This window comes from Lissotriton vulgaris, chromosome 6 (genome assembly GCF_964263255.1).
Source record: "Lissotriton vulgaris chromosome 6, aLisVul1.2, whole genome shotgun sequence".
Classification (NCBI taxonomy): domain Eukaryota; kingdom Metazoa; phylum Chordata; class Amphibia; order Caudata; family Salamandridae; genus Lissotriton; species Lissotriton vulgaris.
In genome coordinates, this window is record NC_141694.1 from 68,058,328 (window position 1) to 68,076,160 (window position 17,833).

The 17,833-nt window shown below is 43.1% G+C and overlaps 1 protein-coding gene across 2 annotated transcripts in view; it reads right to left on the reverse strand.

Annotated features, from left to right (window-relative positions):
* LOC147706797 (calpain-1 catalytic subunit-like) overlaps window positions 1–17,833 on the reverse strand; it is an 861,968-nt gene that overhangs the window by 394,219 nt on the left and 449,916 nt on the right. For both annotated transcript variants that reach the window (XM_086925930.1, XM_086925929.1), the window contains exon 4: window positions 9,045–9,178. In XM_086925930.1, the coding sequence (XP_086782056.1) occupies window positions 9,045–9,178 (134 nt within the window). The remainder of the gene's footprint in view (window positions 1–9,044; window positions 9,179–17,833) is intronic.

Consider the following 17,833-nt stretch of genomic DNA (forward strand, 5'->3'; position numbering starts at 1 on the left):
GGGGAGGGGCAAGGTGAGGGGTAGTAAACTCCGGCATACGGCCGAATAGAGTTAAGTAAATAAACAAATAAATAAAACAAATTACATTGCACGCGCTGCATCGCCATATGGCATTGCAGCGCGCACAATGTAATTTATTTTATTTATTTCTTTATTTACTTAATCCGTTCGGTCATATGCCGGAGTTTACTACCCCCTACCATGCCTCTCTCAAGCCCCACCGCACCACAGCACTCCCTCAAGGAGCCGCCTCTGATGCAAGACGAAAAATGTTGTTCATAATATCAAAAGTAATGACAAGAATAAATCGTTATGTATTATTCATATTGGAGGTATCACTTTACAGGTGACAGCAGACTCGGGCTCCCCCTTCACCATCACTGCTCGTAGTGTATGGGAAAACTATTTTGCAAGAGACATTGGTCCACACCTAGAACTCACAGATGTGAATCCGAAAAGCTTCACAGTAGAAAAGGCACAGGTTATTTGTGTTGGACTTTAAGAACCAAAGAGCCAAATGTTGTAGATGATGGTCCTTCGTTATTAGGGTGAAAGGACCAAGGGCGTTACATATAACACTTGACCCTAACAGTTCGGAACAAGTCTGATTATTTTGCGATGGCAAACACACTAAGAAATGGGTTCTTAAGGATTACCAGAATATTTTCTATGGGAAAATTGGTAAGTTTAAAGAGTTTTCCCACCGGATTAAGGTAAAATCGTCTGCCACACCACAAATTCATAAAGGAGGCAATGTTCCTATCATAGGCAGAGAGGAAGTCAAAATGAAACTATGCAATAGCCGCATTGGAAAACTCCAGCAAGCAAAACTGATGACACTGCACGTTCTCTTTGGAGGCAAACAGATCTAGCCAAGACCTTGCACCACCTCAGACTAGAGATGCCATTCATGATCCACTAGGCATCGACAGCAGATTTTTCCTGCCGGGCATTTTAGAGAACCTTACAGGTTTCTGCCATGATGGGCATTCAGGCATCATGTGCACTAAAAAGGAGACTCAAAATCCTGTATTGGTGGTCCAGCGTTGAGATGTTTGTGAGGATATGAGCAAGCTGTAATGCGGCAGGCAAGTCTTGCAAAACCTTCAGTCCTCCTGTAGGTGCTTTGGGCTGTCCAAACTTACCATGGAAAGAGACCCAAAAGTTAGCAGGATGAAGTGGTAAGAACATTATTGTAGTAACAGATATGCTCTCATGGTGGTTTGAGATTTGCATTGTGGATAAGGTGGACACTAAAAGTGTAATTGATTTTTTAGACAGTGTGTTTTGTGAGAAGGTTTCCTTGCTTCAATCCTCATAGACAACGGGGTTCAAATTAAATCCAGAGAAATTACCCAAAAGCTTCAGGTATAAACCAAAAACTCACAAAACTGAAGCATGAGCATGCAATGTATAAATGGAAGTTTCCACTGATGGAAGACCAGTTCCTAATCTCTCGTCTTCAAGGAAAACGTAAATATAATGTTCTGATCCAAAGTCATGATGGGTTGAATTCATAGGTATTTTTGTCCTATTTGTGGCTTGTCATTGTAAAGTAATGAGAGAGTTAACCGGCTGTGGAGTGACTAATAAACAATGTTAATGTTGTCTTAAGATACAGCAGGGTCAAAGTTATTCAAAGACAAGTACATTCAAAAGAAAACATTCTTTATTTTTACAGAGTTAATCACATATAACTATAAGCACACAAAATACTGTTTATCTGGTTCTAGGAAATGTTTGTGTAACCAGGGCGAAATACAAATGGGGTTAATTAATTATTTGTCAAATTCATCGACGGAGCAAGGCAGCTTCTTTGAGAAATTAAGTTCTAAATTTGGTGAAGTCACTTGCTAAAACAATAAAAGATATTCATATGCATTTGTATTTAAGTTTGTTTTATTGTCCCTATTTTTATCACCACTAATCATTATAATTAAAATACTAAAGTCACGAAATAACATTAAAAGAAAACAGCAATTTCCTCCGAATTATCAGCCTTCAAAATTCTGAAGGGAATGGATTCTTTAACTGAATCTGAATGTTAGCAACATCAGGTGTAACATGTTGGCAGCTCGTAGACCGATCTCTGGTTGATATAGAATATTGTAAAGTTTTTTTAAACATCTACTGGATATGGAGTAGTATCTTTCCCTCCAGAGTGGCTATCACTATGATAATCCAGTATTGGTATCTTTTATAGATTCAAATGCTAGAATCATTCCCTGTCGTCAAGATGGGAGTCCCACAGTAACATAATCAAGCAGTAGTTAACAAATATCATAGGCTTTAATAGCCCCATGACATGTTTTAGCCTATCTATGCCCTTTAAAAAAAAAGGACCAAATGTTTAATAAAACCAATCAGCTTCTAGCACCCTCTAGAACATTCCCAGAAAAGACAGATTTCCTCAGATTTTCCAAGCACATGTTGGACGTAAGTATCCCATAACCAAATTACAAAAGCCTCTATGGGGAGGAGGGTGGGTTGCGTGTGAATCTAAGATACCAATACTGGATAACCGTAGTTACAGGTAAGTAATTTATTTCTTATCCAGTATTGGGTATCTTTCATAGATTCACATGCTTGAATCAGAATAGCAAACAGTAACACCCAAGACCATGTTGCCTGTTGTAGATGATGGGAGACATCTAAAGTATGTTGCTAGCAAAGTTTGTAATACTATACTAGATATACTGATAGATGTCCGCATGCTTATTTAATTTTTTGAGTGTTGCTACATATTCTGGCTGAATAGATCATAACCAATAAAACATACTCTTAAATAAAGAATATGAGACAAGTTATGTAATGATTCAGAGAAAATGCTAACTTACCTTTTATATAATCTCATCTTGATCTGCAAAATATCAAAGGAAGGAAAGAAAAAAACAATCTAATACATATATAAACATGTTTATGAATATTGTACGCAATCATATTCTTATATGTGCCTGTTGTTACCAGAAGAATAAGGGCTCTCTTTGCCAGAGAGAGTCTTGCCGGGGAGAGTCTTACCATAGTTGAAGAGCTGGCATAGTAACCCCTGGCCAATGGCTGCGTCTGCACTCTGTGCAGATTTCAGACTGTAGTGATGCATGAAGATATGAGTACTTTTCCAGGTCGCAGCATGACAAATCTTTTCCAGGGTCACTCCAGCGAAAAGGGCTGCTGACGTAGCTATTGATCTGGTGGGGTGAGCTTTAGTCCTTCTTGTCAAAGGCCTGTTAGCCTTAATGTGACAAAACGGAATTGTCAGAGAAATCTATCTCTCAACTGTATCTTTCGTGATTGCTGTTTCTTTCCTGGCTTGGCCATAGCCTCAAGCAATTCATCCGTCTTTTGGATGTCCTTTGTTCTCTGCAGGTAGAACTTGAGGCATTGTTTTACATCAAGTGTGTGCAATGCCTTCTTTGCTGGTGTTGATGGATTTGGGAAGAATGAACAGAGTATAACCGGCTCATTTAGGTGGTACTTAAATGGTACTTTAGGGATAAAGGTAGGAGTAGTTCTCAGAATCACAGCATTCTCTTTGAACTGGAGAAATGGCTTCTTGGTGGTGAATGCCTGTATTTCACTCACCCTCCTAGCTGAGGTGCGAGCCAGGAGAAGAGCGACCTTCCATGTCAAGAAATGTAATTCAGCTCTGTGAATCCATTCAAATGGTTGTTTCATCTACTATGCTGGAACCACGTTAGGCTTCCATTCAGGGGAAGTGCTCGCACCGGAGAGAAGGTGCGGAAAAGACCCGTCATAAATTGTTTCACCAAGTTAGAGGCACAAAGCGAAGGAGCTTTAGAAGCTCCTTTGTAACAAGAGATAGAGGCCAGCCGTACTTTGACTGAGGCGAAGGCCAAACCTGATTTCGAAAAGTGGAGGAGGTATGGCAAAATCTGCTTTGGAGATATGTGAAATGAATGCAAGTTGTTTCCTTGGAACCAGAAGCAGAACCTTTTTCATTTCAATCTGTATGTTTTGTTGGTACTTTCAGCTCTATTTTTTGCTAGAATGTTCATGCATTCCTGAGAGATGTTAATTTCCTTGAATTTCAAGAACTCAGGAGTCAAGCATGCAAGTGCAGTGCCGCTGGTTCCGGGTGGCACACCTGTCTGTTGTTCCTGGTCAGAGAGAAGGTGATGGCTGCAGGCGTATAGGTCTGGACTCGGAAAGATTAAAAAGTTCTGGGGACCAATGTTGCCTGGTTCATCTGGGAGCTATCAGTATCAGGCAGCAACATTCAGCTTCATTTTGGTCAGCACTCTAGGGATCAGTGGGATGGGGGAAAGGGTTAGGCATATATACCTGACCATCGCATCGAAAGGGCATTGCTCTGAGAACCTGGGAGAGGGAATCTGCTGGCATAGGACTAGCATTTGGCGTTGTTGTCTGTGGCAAATAAATCTAGCGATGGTTTTCCCTACAGTGCGAATACTCTGTCCAACTGGTATTAACAGAGCTCCCATTGTGACAACTGTCTGGTGCTCTGCTAAGAGAATCTGCTGCTGTGTTGTGCAGGCCTGGAATGTGTTCAGCTCTGAGAGATATACCATGGTCCGTTGTCCCCTCCTATAACTCTTGAGCTTTTTGCGAAATCGTGAGAGACTTGGTTCCCCCCTGTTTGTTTATATAAAACATACTAGTTGTATTGTCCATATGAACCAGCAAGGTAGCACCAGCTATCCTCATTAAAAAAGCCTCTAGAGAGAGGACTATGGCTTTTAGTTCCAGACTGTTGATTCTGGATTCTGCATTTGTGAGTTTCGGACCACTTGCCTTAAATCTGGAGGTCCTGTAAGTGTCTTCCCCAGCCTCCCATAGAGGCGTCCGTTGTTAGGATGGAATCTGGAATCCCTTGCAAGAAAGTGAGGCCCTTCAAGAGGTTTGGCCTGTACTACCACCATTGCATTGCTGCTTTCATGATCGGGGTGACATGAAGAATGTCTTCAAAGGATCCCGATGTTTGCAGCCACTGATGTTGATGTTCCTCCTGAAGAGGTCTCATCTTGAGTCTGGACAAGGGCACTAGGTCTATTGCAAATGAGTACATTCCTAGGAGCCATTTGTACCTCTTTACGGAAATGTACCTTTTTTTGAGATGACTAGAGCCAACTGCTGTAGTCTTATCTGGCGTTCCGCTGATAGAAAGACTTTGCACTGGACTATATCTAGTTTGGATCCCAGAAATGACATAATTTGTCTAGGAAGAAATAATGACTTTAAGTTTACTGTCAGTCCTCAATTGTGGAACAATTGAAGACAAGTGTTTGTCATTCAGGTAGCTTGTCGTGCTGTTTGCGCCTTCAACAGCTAGTCATCCAGGTAAAAGAATATTTGGTGACCTTCAGAGTGTAGGGCTGTGGCTACTGGAGTGAGACATTTGGTATATATCCTGGATGCCGATTTGAGGCCGAAAGAGAGGACCTTGAATTGGTAGTGTGTACCAGTTACCGTAAATCTGAGGTAGTTGATGTTTTTGATGGATGGGGATGTGGAAACATGAGTCTTCCAAACTGAGGAAGGTCATAAAGTCTCCTCTGTTGAGGCGACGTAGGATCTCGGACAAAGTTACCATCCTGAGTATTCGATTTCTTAGGAACTTGTTGAGCTGCCTGAGATCAAGTATTGGTCTCCACTCCACTAGTTTCTTTTTTATCAAGACAAAACAGAAGTAGAAACGCTGACCCTTTTGTAGAGTTGTACCTTCCTTGATCGCTCCATTTGAGAGCATGAATTTTGCCTCCTTGTGCAATAAGTGAAGGCCAGGGCTCATTTAGGTGGAGTAGTGGAAGGTATTTTCGAGAAGTCTAGAATATGACCAAAGGTGAGCAGATCTAATACCCATTGGTCCGTTATTTCCTCCCATTGTCGCAAGAAAATGGAGATCTTTGCACCCACAGGATGGGGTGAAGGGAGGGAAGCTGGTACCTGGTCCATATCATTATTTTCTTCTGGCGTCTCGTCCATGGGTCGGTGTTCTGTTCTTTTGCGGCCCCCTTGATGAGAGAAACCAGCCACAGCGGACTGGCGGTAGGTAGGATTCTGGTAGGTATGTCTATATTGCGGCTGATAGGCTTGGTGCTGGTGGGTTCTCTGATATCCACCTCTGAATGCAGTGAAACAACGTCCTTTGGCTCCTCTGAAAGGCATTTTTCTATATAGCAGGATGCCCAAAGCCTTTGCTGTGTCAGTCTTAATAGTTACAAGCTCCTCGTCAATATGTTTCCCAAAGTAAGTGTACCCATCAAACGCCATGTCTAATATCTTTGTGTGAACTTCGGGTCTGAAGGTAATAGCACTTTACCATCTTGTCGCCTTTACACTGCCGAACCTGGCAGCTGCGTAAACCTGTATTGGCTTTGTCCATAGCACAGTCTCTGAGGCCACTCACTCTCCTTCCAAAAGGATCTTTCCAGCCTCTTGCCTTCTATTTTCTCGGATGAGGTCTAACATAGAAGCCATGTCAGACCATATCTAACGGTCATAGCGGCCAATGGCTGCTAGGGCGTTGGCTGCCCGAACTGGGACTGCAGCCATGCTGGAAAAACGTTTCCCCATAATGTCCAAACTGCACCCCTCTTTATCAGGGGGAGTTGTGATGGGAGTGGTTGAATTTTTAGATATCCTCTGTGCTGCGTGGGAAATGACAGAATCTGGCCTTGGGTGACCTGTGAGGCAAGAAGGGGAATCCTCTGAAGCCCTGTATTTCTTATCAATCCGAGGGAGCACTGGCGATATCTTAGCTGGTGTCTCCATAATTTTGACTCCCTCCTGCCAGATGTAATCAATTAGGGGGGTCCTCTTTGAAGTCATACAGGATGTATACTTCACAGTGATTGGCAGATGGAACCTGGGGGTTGCTCTTTCCATTAAATTGTGGAATCCCCAATGTCTTCGGGAGGCGAGTCCGCTGGGCGATGTGGTGGAGGGGAGGGAGTGGGAATAATATAATTGTCCCAAGGATCCGTCATTGGGTGAAGATCCGGTATCCCTCCTTGTTTTCTATCTTCATCTGAGGATGAGGGATCTTCAGTGGCAGGTGCCGCTATTAGTGGGTGCAGTGTTATTGTAGGTGTCACCAGTGGGAGAAAAAACTGGTGCTCTTGGAGGTTCAGACTGAGGTGGTGGTGGTTCTATTTGGTAACCTTGAGGTGGAAACTACTGTCTGTAGTCCGCCAGCATCGCCTGAAGGTCCTGGAATAGAGAAGGTGGCTAGTGTGACATTTCTCTAGGACAAGGCTCAGGAGGATAGCCATAAGGTTGGAAATGAAGTGGTGGAGCTAGATATGGTTGATAATATTGCTCCTCATCTTCATAACTCAAATTTTTCTCCTGGCATTTGACATGTAATTCAGACGGGCTGTGAGCTACCCTATACATTCCATAATCATCATCATAAAAGTCTTGCAAGTCCAACAGGTGTGAAGGAGGCACAGTGTAAATCGGACTGAAGATACCTCCGGATGCAGGAAGGTTTTCGTCAACTTGGCAATATTTACCTTCGCTGATGGTGGCGTTGACGGTACTGTAATTAACGATACAGGAGTTTCTGTCGTCGACAGTGTCGTTGTCGACAGATCAGCTGTTTACGGGGCCTTCGTCAATAGGGTCTACGTCAATGAGATGTTCCTTGATGAGGTCTTAGTTAAAAGGATTGACGTTGATGATTCTGTCATTGCCAAAGCGGTGGAGGAATACTCACTGTCGATGGGCTCCTAGATTGGTAGATTCTCATCAATTGTAAAGGACCACAGATGGCTACAGTCACTGTTCCTGGCTTCAATAGCGCTGACGATGACACTATAGTACTTGTAGTCATCGATGAGCATAGTGTTGTTGTCAATGATGTCAACAACAATGTTTTTTTGTCAGCTCTGTGCCTCATAGAATCTGAGGAAGAGGTTTGAGGACAGTCTTTTTCCTTACTTGAAGGTGTGGTAGGTAAGAAAGACGCAGGCTCTGAGGAGACATTATGAAGTTTCTCCTTCTTAGTGCTTTTTCTCTCCTGGGAGGGTTTGAGGTGTATTCCGCCCTCTCCAGATGTATCCTCCTGTGATCTGCCTCCCTTGTGAGGCCTAGATGAACCATCGCTCTCCTCATCAGATGACTTCTGTTGCTTTGTCGATTGGAGCCATAAAAGCAGCCTCCCCTTTCTATAACGCAGTCTTTAATGAGAAAGTGCGACATAATTTGCACTGTCAGCCATCATGGTTGTGGTGGAGGGAATTAATGCAGTCTTTGTGTGGATCATCTACATGAACTCTTTTCCTGACACAGATCTTACATAGGCAAAAAAAGCCTTTTTTTATCAGACATGCAGGTAAAAATTTAATTTCCTGGAAAAAATCTAGAAAGTTGAAGAAGAACTGAGTAGAACTCAAGGAGACTCCCTTCCCACACGACGTGCGGTGAACATCTGAGGGAATCTGCCTCTGCTGGGAGTGTTCTAGAGGGTGCTAGAAGCTGATTGGTTGTATTAAACATTTGGTCCTTTTTTAAAAAATGGGCATAGATATGCTAAAACATGGTATGGGCCATTATAGCTTATGATATTTGTTAACTACTGCTTGATTATGTTACCGTGGGACTCCCATTTCGATGACTAGGGAATGATTCAAGAATGTGAATCCATGAAAGATACCCAAATACTGGATAACTTAACGTCTCTGGATTGGTAACTGTTTATAACTTTAAGCTTCTCGTATGATAACTGTTTGTAACCTCATACCTCTGGTGTGGTCATTGTTTTGTAACTTAAAGCCTCAAGGTGGTCCCTGTATACTCAAGCCTCTGGTACAGTCACTTTTTGTAAGATCAAGCTTCTGATGTGGTCAGTGTTTGTAACCTCAAGCCTCTGGTGTGGTCATTATTTTGTAATCGCGAGCCTCTGATAAGGTCACTGTTTGTAAACTCTAGCCGCTGTTAGAGTTTCTAACCTCATGCCACTGTAGTGATGACTGTAAATTCAACCCTATGGAATGGTAAGATATGATTCAGGGCATCATTGGACTTTATTGGCTTGGTGGGGGGAAGCAAAGACCACTTACTTGGCATAGGCCTTCTCCAGCAGCGCGCTCCAGAATTCCTTGAGGTCGGAGGAGTGCACAAACAGCAACTTGCCATCCTTGACTGGTAACCTGTCATCGACCACCACGTCCACCCATTCTCCATACTGCCAGATCTGAGGGGTAATAACGAGAGAATAAAAAGAACAGACAAAAGGCAAAATTACTGGGCAGAAAGGAGATAAAAACAAGGCCTTGAAAGAACACAAATGCTCCCAGCAGCCTCACCAGGGCAAATGCATTGAGCCAATAAATGCACGTATTCCCTTTGTGAAACTGTGCTACATGTTCACAAATTGCCTCCAAATCTGTAGCATTTATATAGTGCTTATTATCTCTATGAGGGGCGCTGTAGCACCTTGGCTGCAGTATTGAAGTTTTCTCAAAACATTATCTGCTTAAACCAGTGCCTCACAGGCAACACATTTGAACTTTGCAGCTTTGAAATGGGAAGAACGTTCACAAATGTGCATAATACACACATGTTGGAAGGTTTTTCCAGCACACATAAATTCCCAGGCCTAATATCTAATCTTGTCTTTCATCAAACCCAATGCTCATTTCAACCACAAGGAGCTTTTAGAGCACAGATACACTCTCAGTCCTTCCTAAAGACACAAAGTGATGGTGTTGGCTATTGTTGTCTCTAATCTCAGGCTGTGAGGGGACTGGTGTTGGAAGCAGGGTGATTCAATGCATGTGGCTCCGCACGGGGACTGCTTAGTAACTATTCTCTGCTAAAGGTATGTAAATGTAAATGTATTGGCATTTATATAGCGCACTACTTACCCGTAGGGTCCCAAGGCGCTTCGACCGCTGCGAAACCCTTCCTGGCTTCCCTGAGAGATGGTCCCTTAATGGGTATCTCCAGGGTGAGACCAGGCATCCCCGGCGGTCTGGTGGGGCCATTAGTGAAGATGAGGCAAGCTAATGCCCAGAGTTGCCGAGTGTGATCGCTGATCAGAGTGGGCACCGAGGCGAGAGAATTATCGAGTCCGCTGACCCTGGTCCAGAAACCTGCCGCGCCGGGAATCGAACCCTGGTCCCGGGCCGTCCTCTGCTCTCGGGTCTGCCGCCTCTAACCAGTGAGCCACACTACTTCACGGTCTGCTCCCCATAACTCTGATGCATTGTTTTACCGTTTGGAAGGACATAGGGATCACTGAAATAATATCGTTGACAAAATATCGACAGACAAAATATCGAGTTTCTATCTACAAACAGGTAAGTACAAAAATATCGAGTTAAAAATATTGTTTACTAAAATATAGTTGTTAAAAATATCGACTTTACTAAAAACAATGTTAAATTAAATTAATATTAAAAATTAATTACTAAAATATACTTAAAAATACTTAAATTAACTTATAATAATTAAATAATTAATAAAAGTTAAAAAAACATTTTAATTCATATTTGTTAAAACATATATATATATATATAGTAACAAAATATAATTAAATAATAGCCAATATTATTAACGTACAATAACAAAAGTGTAAAAATTACTATTCCCACTCCAAAGAGTGCAAGCGTAGGGAAGGCGTTGGATAGCGTAGGGGTTAAAATTACTATTCCCACTCCAGTGGGTACAACAGTAGGGAAAGCGTTGGATAGCGTAGGGGTAAAAATTAATATTCCCACTCCAGTGGGTGGAACAGAAGGGAAAGCGTTGGATAGCGTAAGGGTAAAAATTACTATTCCCACTCCAAAGAGTGTAAGAGTAGGGAAAGCGTTGGATAGCGTAAGGGTAAAAATTACAATCCCCACTCCAAAGAGTGCAACAGTAGGGAAAGCGTTGGATAGCGTAGGGGTTAAAATTACTATTCCCACTCCAGTGAGTGCAACAGTAGGGAAAGGGTTGGATAGCATAGGGGTTTAAATTACTATTCCCACTCCAGTGGGTGCAACAATAGGGAAAACGTTGGATAGCGTAGAGGCCCACTCCAATGGGTGCAACAGTAGGGAAAGCATTGGATAGCGTAGGGGTTAAAATTACTATTCCCACTCCAGTGAGTGCAACAGTAGGGAAAGCGTTGGATAGCGTATGTTGGGTAATGTGTAGCCTTATTAGGACGTTGTGTTGGTCCAGTTTTGGTTATCAGTACTACCACGTGTACTCCGGTGAGGATTGATGGTTATGACCTCAGTGTCATTACTTTTTGATTGGTAATGATTTTAATGTCTGAAGGAGGTTCCCTTTGCTTCCTGTGCTCTGAGGATGAGCTTTCCACTCAAGAGGCTATCATTAAGAGAAGTGACTTCCTGTACAGAAGCGAATCTGTTGATTGTTTCTTATAAGCAGTTCAGTATGCAAGTTATATGGCTTCAGTCAGTGTTCATTTAGAGACATATTGTTATGTCAGTTGTAGGCTGGTGTATAATGACTCTTTGGTTCTACTCAATCAGTGCTTTGGCAAGTTGAACCAATGCTTTGGCTCAGACTATATGCTTGCATTATTTGAATGCTAGTTGCTTGCATATACTTCCTTCATGGCAAAGGAACAGTGTCTAGTGAAGGCATAAATATTACCTCAACTGCAGGCAATTCCTATCCCCGCTCCTTATTGTGGTGTTGTAAATTGGCAGCCAAAGGTTTATGATGCACAGGTTGGGCCAACTTGTCCCAAGATTGATGAAAATGTGATGGCTTGTTGCCCTTGACCTCAGGCAATATGCCCTAGGGTGTCAGGCCGTGTTGGTCTCCAACTAGGCCACCAATCACCTATAAAGGTCTGGGAGACACTTTTATAATAGAAGTTTTTTTTACTTTATAGTAAGTTTTTCTTCTTCCTATGATATTCTTTATATACATTGTTTAGCCAGATCGGCATTACCTGACTTCTGGAGGGGATGTTTCTTGTGGTGTAAGTTATTTAGGATACCATTGAGGTTCCGTGACGATTTGAACCCGTGTTTTCAATATTGTCGGAAATACATAATATTGGTATCAGCGAACCGCAAATGATCCATTTAGCATATCCTGGTGTTTTCGCTACGCTACGAGCAAGAGCACTCCTTTTATAAACACATTTCTGATCTACCCACGGCATCCATCTTAGATCATGGCCGCCATTTTGTGTTTCTTGCCCTCACATACGCAATAACCTCTGATCACTTCATCTCGATTCGATTAAGGACACGTAGCCTTAGCCGGAGATTCACCTCTTTCATGACACGTGCACCTTAAACCAGATCACGCTGTAGCTGCATGACTCGACAAAGGCTGCCTCCTCTGCCCGAGGCCAGTCCTGCTAAACTGGTCTTCGTGTCCATTGTCCTGATCACGATTAGGCGGCCGAAGCCGGTAGCCTTGCCCATTTACAACCTACAAACATCCCTTATCATGCTGTTTTTCTATCTTCTGCACCTGGCTCTGCTCCTTTCCTTCTGGGCCTTTATTAGGGGGAGGTAACGAAATTTACGATGAGGCGGTCCGGGTCTTGAATGAAAAGTTGACATGAGATTATGATGGAAAAGTGGGAACCCCTCGTTCGTAATGTTTTGACATCAGATATTGTTGACGATTCCTGTGCAACGCCAAATATTTATTGTTTAGGACACAAAGGTTTGGGAATGTACTAACATGTGAAGAATTCGCCTGAAGGCCAAAATTTAGTATATAAGGAGCAACCCTCTTTGTACAATTTGAACAGGCTCCTAGTTACTGCCCATGCGTAGTTTCTGTGACTTCTGTGTCCCTGCAGTAATAAACCTTTGGTCTTTGACGCCACCATCGAGAAGCCCGTGTTTCTGTTCATTTGTGCACCAAGGCAGGTGGAACTCCGGGGTCTTTGGGTGTTGTTCCCTGACACCTCTGGACGGAACCAAAAAAGTCCAGAACTCCAATTGGCGCCCAATGTGGGGTGACGTCATTCGGTACCGGTCCAAAAGCCTGAAGAGTTCGAGAAGCTTCGTGTGAAGATTCCTGAGGGAGGCGCCCCACTTCATCGATCCCGGCATATCGCAAAAGTGGCCCGAAGTTCTCTTCCACGAGGGTTCCCGTTCAGGACGGCTGCAGTGGGCCGTTGCCTTGACCGTCGCCCTGTCTTGGACCCGAGGTGCAGTCCTTAGTACAGCGAAACGTGACGGGTTTTCTCCTTGGTGACGTCTTCAGTGCCTCAGTTAAGTATTTAGTGGTTGCTAGCTGGTTACTTCGTGAGGGTTGTTAAAATCCTTTTTGGTTCTTGGTTTGGTTTGGTCTCGTAAGATTATCACTGGTTGTTCTGGTTACGATAATCTATTTGGTTTAGTTTGGGTATCGATACATCAGTTCGTTTTGGTAGGCCTAAGTTCTTGGTTCAAGTGCACATATCTGTTTTGTGTTTTGTTTGTTTTGTGTTCCGGACTGAAAAATGGTAAGTCGGAGAAACTGTATGTTGTCTTGTTTCGGTTGCAACAGTGACTCACGATTGGAGGACTCATGTCTGGTTCCTCCGATTGGGACTCCCCTATATGATTTATATTGTAAACATGGTGTGGGTCCTATATCTTATAATGAGGTATGGGTCCGATACACTGAGAAAGATGGTGTCCTTAGTTGGCCACTGCATGGTAGTTTTGAACCCGAAATTCTTGACAATTTAGAAGCAAAATTGTTTAGGAAGAAAGCCCGGCCGGCAATGTTTGATTCCTTCCGTTACTGGCGAAAAGAATCCAAACAGAGAGAAATGAAAAGGTTAAAGAGAGAACAGAAAGAGAAAGAAGAGTTGACTCTGGAGCAAGCGGCTAAGCAGCTGCAAGTTAACGAGTCAGAGAAAGCCATAGAGGTGGCCATTAGAGAGCACAATTTAGCGATTGACAAGTGCTATCCTGCCTTGCCATCGAAAACAGCTAAGATACTAGAGGACTCTGAAAACGATCCTCTGTTGTCTTATTTGTTACGGTCACCTCCACCGTATGCACAAGGTGCTACGGCCCAATTTGTGCCAAATGTTCAATTGCCGGTTGCTGGACAACCTGGTGTTCCTGCTCCTGTCCCTCAGAATCAAGCTCCTGTACCTCCTGTGGTCAATGTAAATGTTCCTACGGCTCCTCCTCTTCCTGGGTTGCCGACTTCTATACCTGCATCTGTCTCGCTCGCATCTACTGTTCCACAAACTATCTTTCTCGATACTTCTACTGTTCCGCTGTCTGTTCCTACCTCTAGTGTGTTCTCTGCGTCTGCGAGTGTGTTGACTCCACTTTCTGTTCGTCGAAGAATCACTGATTCTGTATCTAACATTCTGTCTCCTTTTTATAAAACTTTAATCAAGACTCCTACTTCTGACTCTGTTCAAAGACGTAGTCAGCTTCCAAGTACTGAGGAACGGGGAATTTTAGATTCCACGGCTCTCAGATGGATTTCGAAGAGTAGGAGATATAGTACGAGAGACGTGCTAGAAACATTTATGCAGTGGAAAGAACCAACGCAACGGTATGTCTTTGACGAGATGTGCTCGTTGTTACGTGAGGAAATAGAAGAAGATGATGTTGAATCAAATTTAGAAGACTTAATTAAGGTTCAGAAAGAGTTTGCTGCTGGAATGATAGTGGGTGAAAATATAGAAGAAGCGATGGAATTGATTTTAAGTTATAGGAGTGATCCATCACTTCGTTCACCAAGAGATTTAGAGAAAAGCAAGACGAAGCTAAGTCGCCAATATCCAATGAGAGAGGTTCCTCCAATTTGGCGCGAAGCTGTGCAAGCTGATCAGAATAATGGTATTGTAGCTGCTCCAGCGCAATTCCAAAGGGTGTGGATACACATTCCGTGGAAACGAGCTGAAGTGTTAGCAGTGAAGCAGGCCTTGCCAGATCCACGTAAGAATCCTGCTGGATACTATAAGGAATTAACACAGACAGTTGAGGCTTGTATAATGAACTTAGCAGACATTGATATGTTATTTGGCAATGTAGTTCCGCAACCAGTGTGGGCTAAAATTCGTAGAGAGGATCATCAAGTTGCCTTAGGTGGTGACTGGGCAGCTATCACTGCAGCGGATGGTCAGCAAACAGGTGGTGCAAAGCCCGAACCCCTAATTGCTAACCTTCCAGGTAGAATAATAGACTTAATGAAGACTCTGATGCCCGCATTGCGTGTTAATTGGGACAAGTTATCCGCATGCAGGCAGAAGAAAGACGAAAGTGTCTCCGACTTCTTCACGAGGTTCGAAGAGACTTTTGTAGATCATAGTGGTCAGGACATGAGCACAGAAGGAGGACAAAGACTGTTTGTCGATAAATTTGTGCATAATTTGTCACCTGAGTTATGCAATAAATTAAAAGATTCAGAGAGTGCGTGGGCTGTTTCCACAACTGCGCAAATACTTGCAACTGCACAGTATTACGAAAATAGGGATAAAGAGGAAAAGGAAAAATCAGATAAGAAAACGAAGGATTTAAAGACTAAAGTTCTTTTGCAGCAGGCGTATCCGCCTCGCACGAATCAGACTAATATGCAACAGGGTTCATATCAAAGAACAGATTATAGTTCGACGAGGCCTCAATATCAGTGGAACCAATGTGCATACTGTAAGAAAGAGGGTCACTATAAAAATGAATGTCCAATCTTAGCGCAAAATAATGCAGCAGCAGCTCAGAGAGGTCGTGGTGGTTTTGTGCAAAATTCTAGAGGTCGAGGGCGAGGTGCTATGCCTCCACAAACGAACGATCGTCCTTCCAATCACTTTGATCAACGAAATGGACAGTCTACTCAGCAAAATAGATCTCAACAATATCTTGTTGAAGATTATTGTGAAGTGGATGAGGGATTTCAGCAAATTGGGTACTAGGACAGCCATGGACAGAGAGAGGGAGTAGTATCAGTTCCAGTGGATCAGAGTGGGCCTTATGTCGTAGTAGCAACATCAGGTGTAGTCGAACCGTTTCTGTTGGATACTGGTGCCGCAAAAAGTTCTATCATTCATGCGAAACTCCCTGGCGCACCTTTGTCCGGCTCAACTAATGTCTCTGTAGGTTTTTCAGGCGCCCCTGTTTACAACCCGATATCTGGTCCTTTGTCTATTTCTGTTGGACCGTGTCACTTGAAAGCACCCCTGATTTTGACGACAGGTTGTAATGAAAATCTGCTTGGTTTAGATTTGTTAAAACGACTATATGCGACATTGTACTGTTCTCCGGAAGGAGTACAGCTTACATTGGGTAAAAATATCACTTCTCCGATGTACTTGTCAATGGATGCACTCCCGCCAGAGCTACGTTCACTCCCTGATTCTCTTTGGGCAACTGGTCCTAATGATGTAGGCCTTTTAGAAATACCACCATATGTAGTCACTTTGAAAGCAAATGTAAAATTTCCAAGAATTCCGCAATACAAAATATCTAGTGAAGGTGAGCGTGCACTTTTATTGATTGTGCAAGATTTGATTAAGAAAGGTGTGGTTGAAGAAACGAGAGGAAATGTCTGTAACAGTCCTGTACTACCGATTTTGAAACAAACTGATCCTACAAAGCCTCCTGTGTATAGACTTGTTATCGACCTTAGAGAAGTTAATAAGATTGTAGTTCCGCAGTTTCCTGTGGTCCCAGACATTACTGCCTTGTTAACATTAATTCCTGCTACAGCCACTTGGTTCTCAGTCATCGACTTGAAAAATGCCTTTTTCAGCATTCCAATAGCCGAGGAAAGCAGAGATATTTTCGGCTTCTGTCTAGGAGGTCGAAGTTTCAGATTCAAACGCGCTCCACAAGGCTATTGTGAGAGCCCATCTATTTACAGTCAAGCATTAAAAAGCCAGTTAGATTCCTTTGTCCTTCCTCCAGGTTCTGCTCTAGTACAGTATGTAGACGATCTTTTAGTGGCTGCTGATGACAAGGAAACTTGCAAAGCAGCTACGATCTCGTTATTGCATCATTTGTCTAATTTGAATCACAAGGTGTCACCTTCGAAAATGCAATACTGCTGCCAAGAAGTGACCTACCTAGGTCATCTCTTGTCAAAGGAGGGAAGGAAGTTGACCCCAGAGAGAATAAAAGCAATTACACAGATGAATGTTCCACGCACACAGAGAGAAGTACGTGCCTTCCTAGGTATTACCTCTTACTGTAGGCAGTGGATCCCAAATTTTTCTCTTTTAGCAAAACCTTTGGTAGCTTTGACTGGGAAAAATGTTCCGAGTCCGGTGCCATGGTCTGATGAATGTCAGGAGAGTTTTTCTGAATTACGAAATGCACTTTGTTCAGCTCCTGTATTGGGTACACCTGATTACAGCAAGCCATTCACGCTCTACGTTCACGAGAGAGAAGGTTGCGCGTTGAGTGTTCTGACACAGAAGTTTGGTGATAAACAACGCCCTTGTGCGTATTTTTCATCAACATTAGATCCGGTAGCTAGAGCGTTGCCTAGTTGTTTGAGAGCTACAGCGGCAGCTGCGGCTTCCATTCGACAATCTGCTGGTTTGGTGATGAACAACATGCTAGTGGTCATGGTTCCTCATGCGGTGGATACACTCATGAATCGAACGAAGACACAACACCTTACCAGTGCGAGACTATCTGGTTACGAGCTGACATTACTAGCGAGTCATATTCAGATCAAAAGATGTAATGTATTGAATCCAGCAACGCTGTTGCCGACTGATCAAGAGTCGAGTGATTCCGAACCACATGATTGTTGTTTTAAAACGGAGGAAGAGACAAAAGGACACATTGACTTAAAGGATACTCCGTTATCCGATCCAGATGGCACGCTGTATGTGGACGGGTCATGTTTTAAATTGGAGAATGGTGATGTGACTGCTGCTTACGCAGTAACGACTTTGAAGACGATT